The sequence below is a fragment of the Cuculus canorus genome, chromosome 9 (assembly GCF_017976375.1).
Source record: "Cuculus canorus isolate bCucCan1 chromosome 9, bCucCan1.pri, whole genome shotgun sequence".
NCBI classification, from domain to species: domain Eukaryota; kingdom Metazoa; phylum Chordata; class Aves; order Cuculiformes; family Cuculidae; genus Cuculus; species Cuculus canorus.
The window spans coordinates 7,612,660-7,631,277 of NC_071409.1; the positions used below are offsets into that span (position 1 = coordinate 7,612,660).

At 39.4% G+C, this 18,618-nt stretch overlaps 1 protein-coding gene across 5 annotated transcripts in view; it reads left to right on the plus strand.

Annotated features, from left to right (window-relative positions):
- The window catches only part of NYAP2 (neuronal tyrosine-phosphorylated phosphoinositide-3-kinase adaptor 2), a 142,637-nt gene that overhangs the window by 116,046 nt on the left and 7,973 nt on the right, over positions 1–18,618 (plus strand). For all 5 annotated transcript variants that reach the window (XM_054074804.1, XM_054074805.1, XM_054074808.1 and 2 more), the window contains one exon: positions 1,942–2,045. In XM_054074804.1, coding sequence (XP_053930779.1) covers positions 1,942–2,045 — 104 coding nt within the window. The remainder of the gene's footprint in view (positions 1–1,941; positions 2,046–18,618) is intronic.

Sequence of the window (18,618 nt, forward strand, 5' to 3'; positions counted from 1 at the left end):
TTCCCAAAGCAAACAACTCAGAAGCAAAGACAGACAGTGCCTTGGAGATATTACATGCTGGGTGTCTGATTCTGCTTGTCACAGCAAAACCAGAGTCTCTGTTTAGCAGAAGGGAAAAACAACAAAAAAACACCCCACCCCAGTCCTTGTCCTCTCTGAAACCCCAGCAAAATTCCAGGAGGGAACAGACGTAAGATCCATTATTATATCTGTATTAGTGAAAGAAATAGTCAGAAATCTGGCACAGAGACAGTGTGAAATTAGAACAAAAACAAATCTAATCAAAGCTTCAGAATAACTGCCCAAGTCCAAAAAAAAGCAAAAGCAACAGATTCTGTACAAAATGCAAGGTTATGGGGGAGATCAGGCTGCTCCTTTCTGCATGCTTATTGCCGTGTTGACTGGTGGTATGTTTACAGACTGACTAGGAATGAGTGAATTGAATAATGCATTCGTTGAACAGCATAAATATTTTTGCTGCTCAGCCAGCTGGATGTTAACCAACCTATTAATATTTAGTTGATGAATATTCACCCATACAGATGCTTTCATTGGTCTAAGTGCTCCAGCTTAAGTGGATAGCTGTTCTCCAGACCCTATTGAATTTTGAAATCTGAGGAAAATAATCATTTGAGGTGACAATGAAAAAGCATCTGTGAGATTGGAAAAACACATTTCAGCACATTGCTGCTAGGTGGTGAAATGTACCAGCTGTCCTTAAGTTTCCCAGATAAGCCAAGTGACTTTAAGGACGTGCTATTGATGGACATCTTATTCCTTTCAAACAATGGCCAAGCCAGTGGCTAGCCATGATCCTAGAGATCCATGAAATAGACCTCTAGTATATTAGTATAAAACAAACACACACAAACCAGCAATGTGAATGAGGCATGAGAGAACACATTTCAAAGAGTCACAAGCCAAAGATAATTGAGAAAACATGTGCTTCAAAGGCAAACTTGCTAAAACAGAATTGCACGAGGCACAGGTCCTTCCTCTCTTCTTGAAAGCACGAGATTGAATAGGAGGAATTCTCTAAACTCATTGTAAGAAGACGTGGTATTATTATTGGTTCTTCATAGTAAAGCAGTACTTTCATTGCTTAAATTGAGAGCCTATTATTGTACAAAGAGTGTCTGCTGAGTGCAAATGTCCTTGGTCTTAGTGTTTGCACACTAAATAAAAATGTGCAGGATTGGAATGAAGGCTTATGAAGCATGAAGAGAATGAACACATTCATCTGAGCCAAAATTCATGGTCTGAGAGATGTTTTCTCAGCACGAGGAAATGTAGGGACGAATATATATGGGGGGCAGAAATGGGCAGATCCTTTTCCTAGGAAAAGACAGCTTCTTCTAGACAAGATGCAGAGTGTTGAACACTGGGGTAACACACTAGTGTCAGCATGGTTTAGACAAAAAACCTTTATCCAGGCCTTCTGAGCTGCATGGTCACCTTCATGTCAGTGTGTATACAGTGGTGACCTGTGCTGGAAATCAATGGGGTTCCCTTCTGAGATATGCCTCTGTGTAGCACAGCAGAAGAAAAACAAAATAACGGTGTAAATTCTGTACAGTTCTTCTCTGGAGTAGAGCTTTCTATCAAAGCAATCTCTACTTCAATAATTGCCTTGATTCTAGGGAACTGACTTCAGAATTTGCCTCTGTTGTTTTCATATTCCCTTTCTTCCTACTTTGCCTCTCAATTCACTACCATTAGCATTAGATTTCCAAGTATTTTTGGTGTCATTGCAAATCTCCAGGTGTGACAGCATCCGCACCACTTTTATATACTCTCTTTTCTGGCATTTCATGCTTTGCCTCAGCACAGCCTTTAAACTATCATCTTCCTCAGCTCTGGGATGAAGTAAACTTTTCAGTTTACTGCAACAGTAACCCACCTCCTGTTCACTGTTGTATTTGCTTCTTTCTTCCTTCACAGAGCCTAAATCAAGCTGCAGATTAGGTCGGTCTGCGTCCACATCAGGTGTGCCTCCTCCATCCGTTACTCCGCTCAGGCAAGCCAGTGATCTACAGCCGAGCCAGGTACCATCGTTAGCCAATCGTGAATGACTTCATGTGCTGCAACATGCCAAATGTTTCTCACCTCTCTGTCTGTCATTTGTTACAGTAAACGATTTTTTTGGGTTTTTTGTCTTTATTTTCTGTGCGTGTGCGTGCATCTGTGTGTGCGCTTCTCTCATTGGCAATGAAATTCCACTGGCCACCGCCAGCAGAAATTTCTTTGCTCTTAATTCCTTGTATCCTTTTCTGTCTTCATTCTGTAATATAAATGTAGTAAAACTGTACTGTACAAATTGGCTGGGTTTTTTATTTTTTTATGTTTTCTGTACTTTTTTACCCTCTTTAAAATTTATCAACTTTGATAAATTTAATCTGTGTTTTTATGTAAGTTTCTTTTAAGTGTCTTGTCTAATGCACTTGCACCAATGTTTGTCAATGACTTGTACATACCTGACTTCTGCCCAGTTGTACTTTAATACTTGTGCCAGTCTCATATTTGTTTTGAGCTTAACGCATGATTGTATTACACTGCGATTTATCACTGTCCTGAAAACTGCTCTTACAGCAAGTTGTTTTGTTTAGTTGAGGCAGCTAGACTCTCTTCATCTGTAGGCCATGTAATGCTTACAGAACTATTAAATAGTCTACTGTAGTTATTAGGAATCAAAAAATCAAATCAAAGGGGTACCATCTCATTGTATCTTAAACAAAGACACTTCTTTATCCTCATCAAAACCAAAAATGCCACGCAGACCCTTGAGAAAGAAATGGAAGTGTTTGGGTTTGGAAAATTTCTCCAACAGCAAGGAAATGAAAAAGAAATAAAGACATGGGAAACCTATACTTACCTTTATTTTATATGCTAATACCGATATTGTATCATTTTGCTGCACAGACCTGTATTATTAGTTTGACAGAACTAACTGCTGATAGTAGCAATTGAGAGATGTTTCACTTAAACATAATGTGAATGCTTTCCGTCAAGCTCAAAGTGCTCAGAGTTGTGCTGCTTTTGTGCATGTGTATGGGACTAAACGTCACTCTCTCTGTGTGCAGAGATATATATACGCACAGAGACATAAATGTATATGTGTGTATGTGCACACACATATATGTACGCGCACACGCAAACACCCTTATGTAGACAGAGAATTTTCAATTGGCTTTCAGGGAATTAGTCCCCATAATCCTATTGAATTTCAATGAGATTTGAGTGGAAAACTCCCTGAGGACTGCTTTGCGATAATCGCGTGTTTCATTTGTTTGTAGCTTGGTGAGTTGTTTCTAGAAGGCCTTGACCAAAGTAGACACCAAAAGACTAATATTGATTTACTCAATCCAGACTGTCAACTACTCGTTAGGAAGGCTATGTTTGTCCATACAGGTTAAAATTCTTTAACCTGCAAAACTGAAACTATTGTGCTACTTCTGAGCCCTGCTTGATACAAGGCCTAGCAGAACCTTGAACATTTCTAAAGCATATTTTACATAAGAAAATCAAATCCATAGTGGAGATTTGAAATGACAGCCCATTTATACGTCACGTCAAGTGTTCCTTCATTTAAGAAGAAATTAGGGTAATTGTACTTCCAAAGGTTTGGAGGGTCCCAGTGTTCATGTAGTATATGATTTTTTATTACATGATGCATTGCTGGTTACTGAGAAGCAAAGGCACCTTGGGTGTTTTGAAGGGATTTTATTCTCTCAGTTTATATTAAGAACTAAACAATAAGCCTTGAAAGCAGAAGCTGATGTTATAGAAGAGATAATGAGCCTCTTAGAAGCTGCAGCCAGGGTTCACTGAAACTGTGGAGGAAAAATCCACCTCACTTCATACAGAAGAAAGGAACAAAGATGATAAGAGGAATTTTCAAGTGACTGTAGAGCGTGATCTTGTTAATTGAATAATGTATGGTATGGACATGGCTTCATGAAAAAACAGAAAATGATAAAAGCTTTCTCTCTTCATAAGCCTGTCTTCCCCTCATGCTGTCAATCTCTTACTGTCCATATATTAAGTCGTCATTTATTATGATGGCATTATTTTTTAAAGATGTGAATTTGACCCTGATCCCAGAGAACTGTCAAAAGTCTCAATATCTCCATGGTAGATAAAAAGCATTACTTTGTCTTCTTTACACACCTGTTCTATCTTAATGTGCAAAGTTTAACCGATGATGGCTGAAATGCATTTGCGAACGGCTGAGTTGTTAGCCCATTGTGAATCCGACAGATTATGGTGTACAAGGTATTTATTTTTGTGTGTGCTGCGGCTATTGATTGTATTGATACTGGTTTCCTTAACCATATCGTAATAAGCTCTTAGACTTTCCAAAAGATTAAGAGGATGCATCCAGTTATCCACCTCTTTGTTGGTGTGGTGGGCACAGCTGACATCTGTACAGGGATATAAGACAGAGGAGTACATCTGGGAAAGGGCAGGTTACTGTTCGTCTGTTTTCTCAAAACTTCATGGATCCCAGAGTGATGGTGATGAAAATGTTTAACCTGAGGGAGGGGCGGAAATCAGGTTTGCAACTGAACTCTCAAGACCCACAATTTTTAATGCAGAATCGCTCATGGAAGCGGTGAGGATGCTTAGTAATTAAGAGTAGCTCTAATCTAAAGAAACCTGAAGTATAATTTCAATCAAATATTGGCTAGCTGTGTACGTATTAACATTTAACTCCCCTAAGCCTTATTCTTTTGTTTGTTTATCGTGTAGGAGTTGTGATTCTGCATTGTATTCTGTAGTGTAGTGGCAGCCGGCAGTCACCAACATGCTGAGCCAGGCAGAGAGCAGAGCCTTCTGTCTGTACTTGGTTCTGGTAAATAGTGAAGGCATTTTGAAAGAGGTGGTTGCAGGAAGTAACCTTGGACCGAGTCATGAATTGGCTCGATTTAAACCGAAAGAGAAACATATATTTGTCTTGGAACTGAAGTTATTGATTGTATAAGGACACAGTTTAAGAAATTAAGGAAGTAGCAGAGGAAGTCAAGTGGAGAGCTTGGAACTGTAATGTGGCAGAAGCATAGAATATATTTGAGCTACAGAAGTGGCATATAGATATGATTCCTAAATACATATCTTAACATGGATATCCTAAAGAAAAGAGTGTAAGCGGCAGAGAACTTTCTAGATGACATAGAATGTAGTGCCTTGTAAAGGTTCTCTGGTGTTAGCAGAAGCTTATTCAGAGTGGAAAATTGTTCTAGAAAGTGCAATAAGTTGTATATTAGTGGTAAGAAATGTGTAAATAAAATTAGAAACAGTGGAAGTGCATCCGAGTTTGGCCTTTATATGGAGATGAAAACAAGACGTTTGCAGCTGTCCAAGTGGACAGAGAACAGTTGAAATCTTGTGAGGTATAAAGTAGAATTATGAAGCAGAATAAACATTGTCCAAGGACGCCCCAGAAAAGAGCTCATCACACATATTGCTGGAGCCTCTGTTGGGTGTTTTAACTTGCAGTGATAAATGGTCAGTTATCTAAGGGCATCCCTCGAGTGAACAAAATTGTTCACTTGTGTAAAGCAAGCAGGATTTGGAGTCACAGGTATCACTGTGATACAGCAATGGTTCCCTGCATCCTCACATTCTCCACATCTTCACCTCAAGGTAATAAAGGATTACACTCAATCGGTGGATTCAGAAAGCGCTGTCATTTAGAGGATATGTATGCTCTGAGGGGGTTTTATCACAAAAGAAGAAAGCATTTCAAGCAACCTGCACTAGGGAAGTCCCTCTGCTGGAGAGCAGAGCATCTTGCATCCATATTTTTAATGTACATAAAATCATCTCTAGGTCACTGCCAGGCTTCTCTAAAATAGTTTGCAGCACACCAAAAAAATATCGGTTTCCATTTTTTTTTAAAAAAAAAGGTGCCAATATAATTCTCTCTGGATCTTTTGCTGCAAATGAATTTTGTGAAATGAAGTTTGTTTTCATTAAGACGTAGACAACTCTTGGAAAGTCACTGGTGTTAAGCTGCATAGCAGCACAGCAGTGCATGTTTATATCAAAGATCCACAATCTGAAGGAAAATACACCTTTTGAAGACACAACTCCTGATAGTTCCAATGTGGTGTCTCAGCTTTTCTGTAAAGCAGAACCTGTTTTCAGATGGATTTCCACAAAACTGTGTACTTTATCTGCAAATGCGCAGCCTCTCTTCCTGATGCTTGTTAGTTACTCGCATTTCAGTGGGAAGACAGCACTGCCCTTTGCCATTGCCTCCTTGAGGTGTACTGTCTTAATTCTGTGGGTTTGCTTACCTCTTAACATTTGGTGTCTCCTTGTGAGGAGGACAAGGCAGTGATATTGAGCTCCAATTTAAGCAAGGAAAGAAGATTTAAACTTCACAGTGATGATCAAAGTGAAATCCAGACGCAATGCTGAGATTAGAAGGAATAACTCAGAGGAGGGAATAAAGATACACAGACAGCTATGAATTAAGGAGTTTCAACTTGCATTGAAGGAATGAAGAAAAACCTAGAAAATACATCATAATCCACACTGACTTTTTTTCTGGCTTATTTTTTTCAAAAAAAAATGCAGCTCAGTTCATCTCTTGCTTGGGATCTGTCTGAGCCCCCTGCACGATGAGACAGCATTTTTCTTCCCCCGTATGACCCCATCAGAGAACATGACACAGAAGGCCCTCATGATAGACAAAGTAATCATTACTTTCCAAACCTGGAGAGAGCTTTTACTTATTTTATGATGTATCTGAATATAATATAGCAAAGGGGAAAGGTCTCCCATTCACAGAATAGACTTGACCTTGTGACTATTGTCTTGCACCAAACGAAGTTGAACCATTGTATTGGAGTATGTGTTTTTGATAGGAAAGAATTTTAGATACAAATTGGCTCCTTAAATTTGAATTCAGGTAGCTAAATAATAAAGAGACTTGTAGAAGGACCAAGTGTACTTTTTAGCTGAGATCTCTTGAACCTACATCTGAGATGTCTAAATCAGGAGTACAATAAAGATTCCCCATGGATTATATGAAGAGACGTGCCTGCAGAGAGCATTTACCTAGCTGAACCCTTAGTGACTATGTAGAGCTGCATGTCTATTATCTTTGGTAATCTAGTAATTTATCCTCCTAATTTAACTACTTCTGTCAGTTGTGGAAAGCTAGCTTGGATCGTTCCTGCTTTGTGTGTCTTAGAGGCTGCCAGACATTTACCACTGAACAGGTAATAGTCATTAATATTCCCTTGCTAGGTGATAGACATTTTATAAAATCATAGAATGATTTGGGTTGGAAGGGACCTCAAAGACCATTCAGTTCCAACTCCCCTGCCATGGGCAAGGACACCTCCCACTGTACCAGGCTGCTCATAGCCTGGTCCAACCTGGCCTTGAACACTTCCAGGGAGGCACCACTCACAAGTCCCCTGGGCAACCTGTGCCAGTAGCAACTGTAACACCCTCATCATGAAGAATTCCTTCTTAATGTCTAGTCTAAATCTGCCCCTCTCCAATTTGTAGCCATAACTTTTCAGACTTAATCCACACATACTGAATGTTTGGGGGAAGCTATATGAATATTAATCTTTGAAATGATATGCTTTTGGCACCTTCCCTCCTGCAGCGGGACTGCAGTGGCCAGAGAAGAGCAGCAAACTTGAAGTAGTGATGGATTGAGTGCGCTGCCTCTCATTTTTTGTTTGACTCCACGAAGGAAGCTGTTTGAAGGAAATGGAAATCCAAGGTTGCAGAGTCTGGAAAGCAAGAGATCAGGATTTTTCCAGCATAGTTTTCTAATATGTTAATGTAGGTAGTGATATAGAATGCAGAAGTTCTACTTTAAATATACAACTGCATGGGGTTTTGTTGTATTTCTTTCCAGTGTGTCTGAGAAATAGGTACAACACACACTGTTTATGTTCAGCAAAAACACAAGAAAATACCCTCTTTGTATGGGTCTGTGCCAGAGAAATCCTGGGTGAAAATGCACTTTAACAGCTGTTTAAAATGAACAGTTTGGAAAATCCGAAAGGATTAAAAAAAGCTTTATTTTTCCTAGAGCTGGGAATGCAAAGCAGGGTGCCAGCCCAGGGCAGCACTGCCATTTCAGCAGCCACCCTGCAGCCTGGAGGGACTGAGCTGAGGTGGAGAAGCAGTGGGACACTTCAGGCAGCTCAGTCCTACGTAAAAAATCAGGGCTGCCTGCAGTTTGTATCATGTCATTGTTCTGGGCAGGCAGATTACATTCATATTTTGAGAGGGAGGCTGAGCCTAGGCGCACGGCACCCACCACAACTCAGCCCCGCTCAGAGAGCCCATGGAAGAGTAGATTTTGACATGTTGGGTTTTTTCTTTCTCTGCTGGCTGGAATCATAAGTGCCACATCACATGATTGCAAGAACGTTGTGCAGAATCCGTTGTAAGCTGTGTTCCTTGCTGGAACTTGCACACTTGCAGAAGAGTGGCTATACTGGCAGCTGCCATCCCAGAATGACACACAGCCTAGCACCTATTCAGCTGGTGTTAGGGAGGGAGGAGGCTTGCACTAACTTCACCTGTTAAATCCCAAATTATTCCATGCAACAGCTTAGGTAACACTTTCTTTAAGACTCATATTTAGGTGCTAACTGAAATGCAAGTAAGACACGCACATTTTATCATTAAAAAAAAAATCTAGCATTAAAACTGATGTGAGATCTTATCTTCGGGACAACTGTTATTTAATTTTATACTCATGCTGAAATATCCCAATCACATATTCAGATTGTTCCATTTTAAAACAAAAGGATGATGGAAGAGATATATGGCAAAAAAAAAAAGAAGCTGAGATATATAGTTAGTTGCTTTCTGCATGCATTATTAATGCAATACCCTGCAGTTTAAAGGCAGTAGAAGCTCATTGTAGGAAATTTATAAAATCTTAGATAAATAGTTTAGGGCTTAGTTTTGACAAGAGCTGAGCAGTCTTGGGCAATGTAGCTCAGCATTTGTCTCATGCCCAAGTTAATGAATAACTCCGTAGTGTGTCCACTAAAATATCACAAGCCCAGCTGTTAATGTCTCTAGCCTTAGTTGTGTATACAAAGCATATCACTGTTCTTGTAAGCATTCTGTTCATCATGCAATTAATGAATGCAAGCAGGGTAAATTGTTACTATTATGGCTATAAGTACTTTTGAAGGTACCTAGAGAAAGTACTTTCCCAGCGAATTGATGTTATCCTGCTTTAGTTGGCAAATGTGCATCTGAAAGCCTATGGACTCTATGCTTCTCTGTGAGCATAAACAAAACATCTGTACTTTTCTGTTATTCTCAGCTTAAAGTTGCCATTTTCTCCAGCAATAATGTACAAATATTCCAAGCAGTCAGTAAGCAGTTGTTGGCATTCTAGCAGGGCTGGGTTCCTGACTGCTGCATTTAATGAATTCTGCTGCTGAAAAATGAGCACCTATAAATCAAGATCCACTGTTCCATATCTGAACAGGAGGTTTTTTTAACTTCCATTATGTGAAAGAAATACAGCCATTGCAGGTAGGTGGAGGACTCTGTAGACTGAAGCACTCTTTCATCTAGTTTGCGTACTAGGGAAATAGTAACCAAAAAAAAAGTGTGCTAGTAAGAGAGTTTGTATCTGCTACAGAGCACAAACCCGTATCATTGCCCAGTGCTGTAAATCTCTGCTAGATGCGCTCCTTGACAAATCACAATCTGAAACTAGCATCAAACTCTAGTGATACTGCTTTTGTGGTTCTAGTAATGCAGAAAGATTTGCTTTGAAAGAATCAACGTCTATTGTACCTGTTCTCTAAGCCAAAGGGTAAAAAGAGATCATCCTGGGCTGCTGGTTACAGCTCTCAGGGGAGATGCAGTCCTGAATTCCTGTTCAAAAGGAATATCTAACTACTCTGCTAATTGCCACTCTGGTATGGCTTTTTCTGTCCCTCCTTTTTCCTCTAATTTTCAAAAGTTTCAAAAGTTTATTGTGTATGTTGGATGTAGCCTAGCAGAACATGGAACAATTCAGGGGATGGTGGTAATTGTTTTCTTCTTCTCCCTCTATGTAAATGCCAAGGGTCCCCCTTCCTCCAGTGCAATGCCTCTGAGGTCTCTGTTTCTGTGCTCTTGGAGCCAAGATTATGGTTGTTCCTTTTTGATACTTGATCTTTTTCTTCATTTGAAATGTGTGTTCACAGTGTGGGAACAGTCCTGTGCCTTCTGCTCTGTAATTGGAGCCCCATGGGGTTTGGGTCTGGACTTTCTATACACTATTTATTGCTTTGGATGGTAGCTTCTATTTTTGTTTGTAGATCTGTTCCCTTGAAGGGACTTAATTACTCCTTATGTTTAACCATCACTTTTAATAAGGCTTGTGAAAGTCACTGGATCTGAAACCTTCTTAAAGTTGGCCAGTAGGATCTACCACAATAACCTTTGTGGTGGTGTCTGAGAGTCATAGCCACAAATAAGGTCTCCGTGTCGGTAGACAATGTGTGTAGAACAATGGCTGTCTACACCCCAGGAATTCGCAAGCTCATTGTAACTATCTCGCAGTTCCAGATAGGAGTAGATTAGTAAGCATGTGACTGTCAGGAATTGTTTAAGCTTTGGTTTATGCAAAATTAGAAAAAGAAAAACCTATTTGGAATGGAATCTAATGTGTCTTTTAAAGTAATTTTAATTATTTTTATGTGCCCTTAATATGATGAAATGTATTTGAATGTGTTAAATGAGAAAACCAGGTAAATTTTATGAGGAACGCTTTACAAATTATGTCTCTCTCATGGAGGAATGTTGCCCCTCCGGTAGAGAGGTCTTTAGTGTCTGTGCAGGTGAAAACAAATGAATGTAGCCAGACTGAATTTTGTGGATGCTGCTTTTGCAAATAACTGGGAAGAGGAAACTCCCCTGGATCCTACCTGGGGGGGTAATCGGGCATGGAATAACCCACAGTGGGATACAGAGAGAGACTCGTGGCACGAGCACTTCATTGGTATGATGTGGGCCAACTTCTGCCTTGAGGTGCTGTCTGGATTTGGCCACCCTGAGTAGTATTTGAAAGTAGCTTGCGCATACTTGAAAATATGAATCATCCTGAGCTGCAGGATTTTGCCTTCTCATTCTGTCTGAACGTTCACAAGAGTCAGCTATAAGTCATCACATTGACTGCCACCACCCAGAAAGAAGTGCTGAGGCATGGGCTGTGTCCTCAAGAGTCACACAGCCTTCTGGGCAGTTTGCACTGCTGGAAATCTGAGTCTGGATTTTTGGGTATGCTCTTGTGCCTTTAGAAAGTGCAGCAGAGCCTCAGGCCCACGAGAGGGAGCCGTTGGATCATTTTAGGCAGGTTTATTTTTTTTCCTTCAAGGACAACACTCTTGCACAAAATAAGGCAAAATTCTGCTGTCGTCAGTCCAGCTAAATATGCTGTCAACATGTTGGATGAGAGCAACAGCAAGAATTTTAATGCTTTAGGGAAGGCTCCACATTGCATTGTGTTGAGTTTTAGCTTTAATCTGACTATACGTAATCCATGCATTGATCCAGAGCAGCGCAAATTGTTTCTAAATATACAAACTGCTTATTAAAAAGAAAAAAAAAAAGAAACAGAAATACAAACTTTGAAATGGGTGGAATTGCCACATCCATCATCCCTCACCTCCAAGGCATGCCTGACTGATTGGCGTGAGAAGCAAATGTGTCAAAGCCATCTTCTGCTGGCAGACAGCCCTGCTGTTGCTGTCCCAACATCTTTCCTTCAGCATTCAGCTGGGCTGGTCACGCAGCAGAAACAGGTTATTGTGTAGCTGGGTCCTGCTTTGCCAAGACTCTCATTTAAGGGCATGAGAGATGGCATGCTCGACAGCCCTTGCACCACCAGAGTGGTGGATCTGAGCACGTGCTGCTGTCATGGAAGGTCTCAAGGCCCAAGCATGGCTCTAGTGGCTCTCGTTCTCCACACCACTCAATGGTAAAAATAAACGTGTTGGGGAGAAGCAGTGACAGAGTGAAAACAGGTCAGCTGTAGGAAAAGTAATGCCATAGAAAGAGGGTATCAAGATGGAAACAGAGTGACCAGTCTCTAAGCACCAGATCTAGAGTGTCTTCATACCTTTCCTCACCCTCGAGTGCCACTTTGGCTGCCTCTATTTCAGCTGGGATAGAAGAGATTGTGAGGAAGAATATTCCATTCCCTCACTCTGATGTCTTCTTGTTCTTGAACAGCTTTTATAACCTTGCCAGAAGAACACAGAAAGGGGCTTGTTCTCTCACAGAAGTAGTTGAAACTTTTCAAAGACAGCAATATTATATCAAAGAATGAAATACAGCTTTTATGAGGGGTTTCACTTCCCGCTCAGTGGTTTTTTTACTCTCTTTACCGAGTTGTTTCTCAGATTGGGAGCTCCAATTTCTCTAAAAGGCATAGGATGTGCATGCAAAGATCTCATCTGCATGGTTTGTGGTTTCAGGGCGTTGTTATGTTGTGTCTTTTTTGATAGGGTTGGGATGGTGTGTTTCAGTGCTTTGAAAAATAGTCTTAGCTCAACAGAGGAACTTACGGGGGCAGATGCCACAGCACAATCTAGGTGGCTTTTCCCTGGAAGGTGAGGTTCCCTGGAAACTGGCAAGAAGTTGGTGAGAACTGTATGCCTCTGGAGCCCAAGGGCTCAGACACTGGAACAACAGCCAAATGTGGTCTTTCCACCCAGACCTTTCTTTGGAGAGTCACACTTGTACGTGAGTATGTCAAATTTAATATGACATACGTAGACACTAATAACTAATATTTCCGATAAAAGACTTACAGTGTCGTTGAACAAGTGCTCCTAAGCTGTAACATTTGGAGCTTATAAAACACTGAGTCAGTGAGATCACTGTCCTGTCCTGCTTACAAAAGAAACTAAGAATTGTGTGGAAGCTCATCATCTCATTTTTAGCTGCTCTTACGGCATTGTACATGGTTCTACTAAAAATAGGTAACAACTTACAATAAAACTGAACAAATATATAATGTAATTGATGTGAAATAATTTCAGTCCAACCCTCAGTGAGTTGCCTATAAAGGAGTTTATTTGCTGGCATTCTTTCCTCTTCAGAGAACCTCTCTTGAAGATATTTCTCATAAATTTACTTATTCTCTTCTAAAGCTTGTAAATTCACTCCAAAACTTGTTCTGAGACTTTTGTGTACAAACATTTAGTTTAGTCACAGTAAGAAGGGTGCAGTACCAGAACAATAGCAATTGCTAAGTTTATTTCTAATGGTCTTGCAACCACTATTGAAGATATTGTGCCTTTGTTAAAAAAATATTTTAAAACAACCCCAGAAGCATGCAATTTCCTTTTTTTTCCCACCCCCTTTCTGTGTGTATTTATGTTTAACTCAGGGCAAGAATTTTATATTATAATGTTCTTAAAGGAAAAAAAAAAAAAACAAAAATAAAAATGGCATGAGTTCATGAAAGCATGGCTTTATATATAGGCATTCTCTGTAAATGAACCAAACATTCTGTATTCTAGGTAGAACAGCCTTATTCGTCTGCTCATACACATTTCAGTTACCCTCATGCCCTCCCTCTTGTCTTACCTTTTTTGTATATGAACTGAATGTATTGTACCACATTTCTGTTTGAAATTTATGTGCCTGATGCATAAAACACAAACTGCCAGGTTTTCACTGCTTGTCTGTTTTAAGTCAAAAAACCATCCAAGCTTTCTTCTCATGGTTGTCCCCATTTCACCAGACTCTTTCGGTGTTTGTATAGCCTTATACAGTATATTGCACTTACTGTACCTGTATAGTTTCTTGTCTGTATACTGTATGCACATAAATATGTATATTCACTCATGTATGTATGTATAGTATGTTTATATATCTCTGTATATGTATGTGTGTTTGTTCATAGTCTTTCACTAGAAATGTGTGGCTATTCATATACATTACGTGTATGCCAATTATAAAAAGGTATGAATGCCAGCACCCACTTTTGATAATCTACTTTTACTCTCATTTTGTCTTGTTAAACAATGAAAATAAAAATGTCATGTATTTTAAAATGAGAACTTTAGAAGATTATTATTTTTACTGATTTTAAGTTTTCCAGTTCTTCCAAAAAAATTATTTGAAGTGATCCAAAATTGCAAAGATATTTGTGTTTCCAATGACAGTTTTCTGTGGTTGAAAAATGTTTTATAACAGCCTATGCTGTGTAGTCTTGGTTCTCTCTGTTGTATGCTGGTCAGGGACTCCTAGGTTTAGAAATGCCCTTTATCAGCTGGAGTCTCATGCTGCAAATCCCAACTCTATTCACATGAAGGACTTGCAATAAATCTACGGGGTGATCCATCGAGCATGTATAAATACTGGATATAGAAGGACTTTAGACTGGAAAGAAAGTTTCTCCAGTACAGGTGAGCCTTAGGAATGGTGAAATTGTCATACTTTGAGTATGTTCCACTTTTATGGGAACATTACCAAAGCTATTTGTCAGGCCTCTTACAGTCTGCAGTCCAAGGTAACATATAATTGCCAATTGAATTGACATTTATTAAAATAGCTAATAATCATTTATTGGCGCTTTATAAAATTATTCTTCATCACCACACAACTGTCTGTAGGCTCAGGTACCTGGGTTGAGGCAGCAAGACACCGATTTGTCTTGAGTAGCAAAATATCCCTGCAAGTCAAGGGGGCATCTGATAGGTATTTTCCAGTTCTGCATGTGTTGTGAGTTCTCCACTGAACTGGAGCTTCAGTGATAACCATATGTGTTTCTCTGAGACTTAGAAGTGATCATTTTTCTTCCTTTGCAGTTAATTTTATCATTGTACTTTCTTGTCCAGCTGGACCGGTTTCAGTGTAAAGTGATTTACTGCAGCAGAGTGGCAGCAGCTATTCAGAAAATTCTCGGAAGGCAGATCTTTATTCAGGAAATACTAAGGAACTTCTAGGATCACAAAGCCACTGCTATGAAGAGTCTTCACCCCAACTAAAATCGCATAAAGAAAACCCTATTCATGTTTTAATTTAAAGTGAGAGGGTTAAATTTTGACCTCGCTCACATCAGCAGCAAATTCCCATTTCACTCATAAGCTGTAACTGGAATGTCCAAGGAATGCTTTTTCTCAACAAAAAATAGGATGGAGAAGGACTTATTCTGCTAATGGAACTCTGTATTTATGGGCAAGCAGCCTCATCTTAAGCCTTTGCAAGGCAGTGGCAATTAGTGGACTAGATTGGTCCATCTCTTTTTTTCTCTGAGGTTTATAACCACAATTGTGTCCTTCACAATAGGAAAGAGTAAAAAGGCAAAAAGACTATAGCAATATGCATTTTTAAAATTAATATTGGTCAGACCATGAGTCTTACTTGATTACTACACCAAACTCTAGAACACAAACAAAAAAAGGAGCACTTTTTTGCGGATTGAACATTCGTTTGCTTATGTTACAGGTGATACATGTGTATAGGTTACCATGAAGCTGGATGTCTTGCTTGCCTTGCACTGTCCTTAGCCATTCCTTTTAAGATGGCTGTTTAAATTCCCTCCCTGATTTGGAGATCTGAACTTGAACTCAACCCATGGTGCTCTCATAGGCTAAATCGAGTTTGCTTGGCTATTCCATGCATGGGAGCCTGCTAGCAAAGCCCTGGTTCAGCAACCCAGTGGTCCTGGTTTAGTGTGATGCAGACTTCTCAATGAGTTATTGCTGAATTAGTGCCACACGCTGCAGCAGCTGGTGACATCCCTTTAGAGACTGACTTTGGAACAGAAAAACAGAAACATGGTACAGGGCATCTCTGCATTCAATGAATCCCATTTTTCTAAAGCATGTGGATGCTGGTCTTAGCTTCCTGCTTGTGGCTCAGCTATTCTGTGTGTCGGGAAATCATGTCTATATTAGATTTAGGTCCTATATTGTTTAGCAATTCCTGATATAAATGAAATTGCATGATATTGCCGTGAGGGTAGAGCAGATGTAGTATCTCATGTTATGGCAGGCTCTTACATGTTTCAATTCTTTAGAATGTCGCAGCACAGTTCATAACTCTGGTAACTGTTCATTTTCTCCATTTTAAGAAATTATAGAAATTATAGAAATTAATCGTAAGTGGAGATCTCTGTCTTTTATTCGTGTTTTTACACATCTTTAAAAGAAAGTTGTGACCGCCAACAAGAATTTGATTGTCCCTGTCCATGCAGTGTTGGTTTCAGTGATGCTTTCCTATACTTTATTCCCCCCTTACAATCAGTAAAACACTTGAAAGATGGCATTTAATCTAAGAAAATGATAATTGACTCATTTTCACTGTGAAAAAAGAGCAATGTAAGAGCATACTTCAAAATTTCTCATCTGTAAAGCTGAGTCTAACTGAGATATTTGTATATTTAAATCACCTAATACAATATAAGCGGAATTGAAGGCGCTAGTCCTCTCAGTGCTGAAGCATTTTCCCTGCATACATTTTTTGATAATTTTATCTTTTTTTATTATTATTTTAAAATCATTATTGTGACTGTTTTCTTGAAAATGCTGAAGATATATAAGGACTTAGAAGGTTTGCTGGCAAACTGGTGTGGTGAGGTTCTTCAGCTGTCACCAGAACAAAGATATGTTAAATCTTGAGTTCTCGTACTGACTTCAGCAGGAAGAGTGCTGAAGTTCATGTACATGTTTTTAGCTTGGAAAAGAATTAGGTTCAATAAAATGGGGAAACTAATGAGATTTGTGGTATCTCCACTTGTCACATTTTTGTAACTTTAGGGTTGGCCTCAATGTCCACTTTCTCATGGCTCTTCCAAAGTCTTGGTCTTGTTTCCACTCATTTTCATTCTTCAGTGTTCAATTTCTGGGTCCTCCTCAGCCTCTGGTGTGTGACCAGAAGCAGTAATATAGAGCATTCAGTCTACTGCCTTCATCTCCCTTGGACATGAGAACTTTTGCAGTCTGCAGGGGTTGGAGACAAAGAAGGAAGGACCTTGCCCACCTTGTACTGCTCCACGCCACCTCTTAATGCATAGAGGGATGATGCATCTTAGTAGGAGATTTTGAATCTGGCACTTTTTCAAAACCACTCTGATTTACAGGCGTGTTGCACTGCAGATGCGGTTACTCAGTCAGAGCCAGGGCTGGCCATCACAGCCATTAAGGTCACTGCCTCTAACTGTCCTGCTGTTTTAAGGCTGGTTCATGAGCAGTTAAGGCACACATGCAATGGAGCAGCGACCTCCAGCAGGAGGAGGGAGTGGGGAGACAGAGTTAGTATCCTCTCAAGGAAATCTGAGACATTAGAGTGTTACCCTGCAGGTGCTGTACTGCAAAATGCAGTTAGTGGCTCTCTGTATCACTGAACTCTAGAAAAGTATTCTGTCCTTTGTCCCTCTGTCATTGACCTAATACAATATTGGATTTTCCTTTCTATTTTGCAGGACATATCATGGTGGGTTGCTTGAGTTCTGCGTTTATTGCTTAGCAAAGGCATAGATTAAGGTTTGATTTTTCATGGGTGATCTCCATAGGAATGCACTTTGTGACAATCCACTGCATAAACGAGACGCATGAGACAACTTTCACAATATCCCCAATATGAGTTACTTTACATACTCTTCTTTTAAATGTACTAGCATTTACAGGATATGTTAACTATCAGTAGACCAAGCAGTACATTTCAGACAGCTGTTTGGTGTTTAAAAAACAGCTTAGATGAGAAGAATACATCTTTCCAAATAAGATAATAATGCAAGGTCAGGAAGATCTATAGCTGGACTGATTACCAGTATAAAAATGGAAAGCAAGACTGAATTTATTATTTAGATTTTGCTTTATTGATAGCTTCAGCAATAATTCGAGGGTTAACAAAAAACTGGAGGCATAGGAGTGTGTGCAAGGTTGGTTTGGTATAAAGTAACTGTGACATTTAATAATTGGAAGCAATGAATCATGAAACGAGAAGTCTGGAATCAGAGGTGTTGAGGGTTTACTAGCTATTTGCTAATTTAATTTTTGGATAAGTATTAATTGTTCATAATCTTGAATCTTTAGGAATTCTTGGGATTCCAAAAAGTCTTGCCAGTTTTCAGGACGTAGAGTGCAAGACAATGTAATAAGGCTTTTAGTGAGTCCTGTATTTGAAAATAGGCATCTAGAGTTTTCTTATGATACTGTATAATGCAATTACATAAGGGGTTAGAACAGTTTGTAAAAGACTGTTTCTTTTTTTTTTCTGTAGTAGTTGTATCATTTGTAAGAAAACATATTTCTAGAAGTTTAGAAATTTAGAATAATGTAAATCAAAACACTAAACACAGCAATTGAAATGTTACAATAGCCCTAAAATACATATAGAGTTTCAGAAGTTGAAATAGCAGGTGTCTGTGGATTCTTTTAATGTTAAACATACAGGGTAAAATTACAAAGTTCTCCTTTCCACCCAAATATTTTGTGAAAATGAAGACTCATGTGGTGAATCAATCCTTTCCCAAGTGCTTAGAAGGAAAATACAGGTGTTACTTGTGTCCCTTAAAAAGAAGAATTTGTCAAATGCTGGAAAGGGCAGTTTGTGTAGCACATAGCACCATGCCTGTGCTTGTACTTGTGATATGAGTACATGAATGCA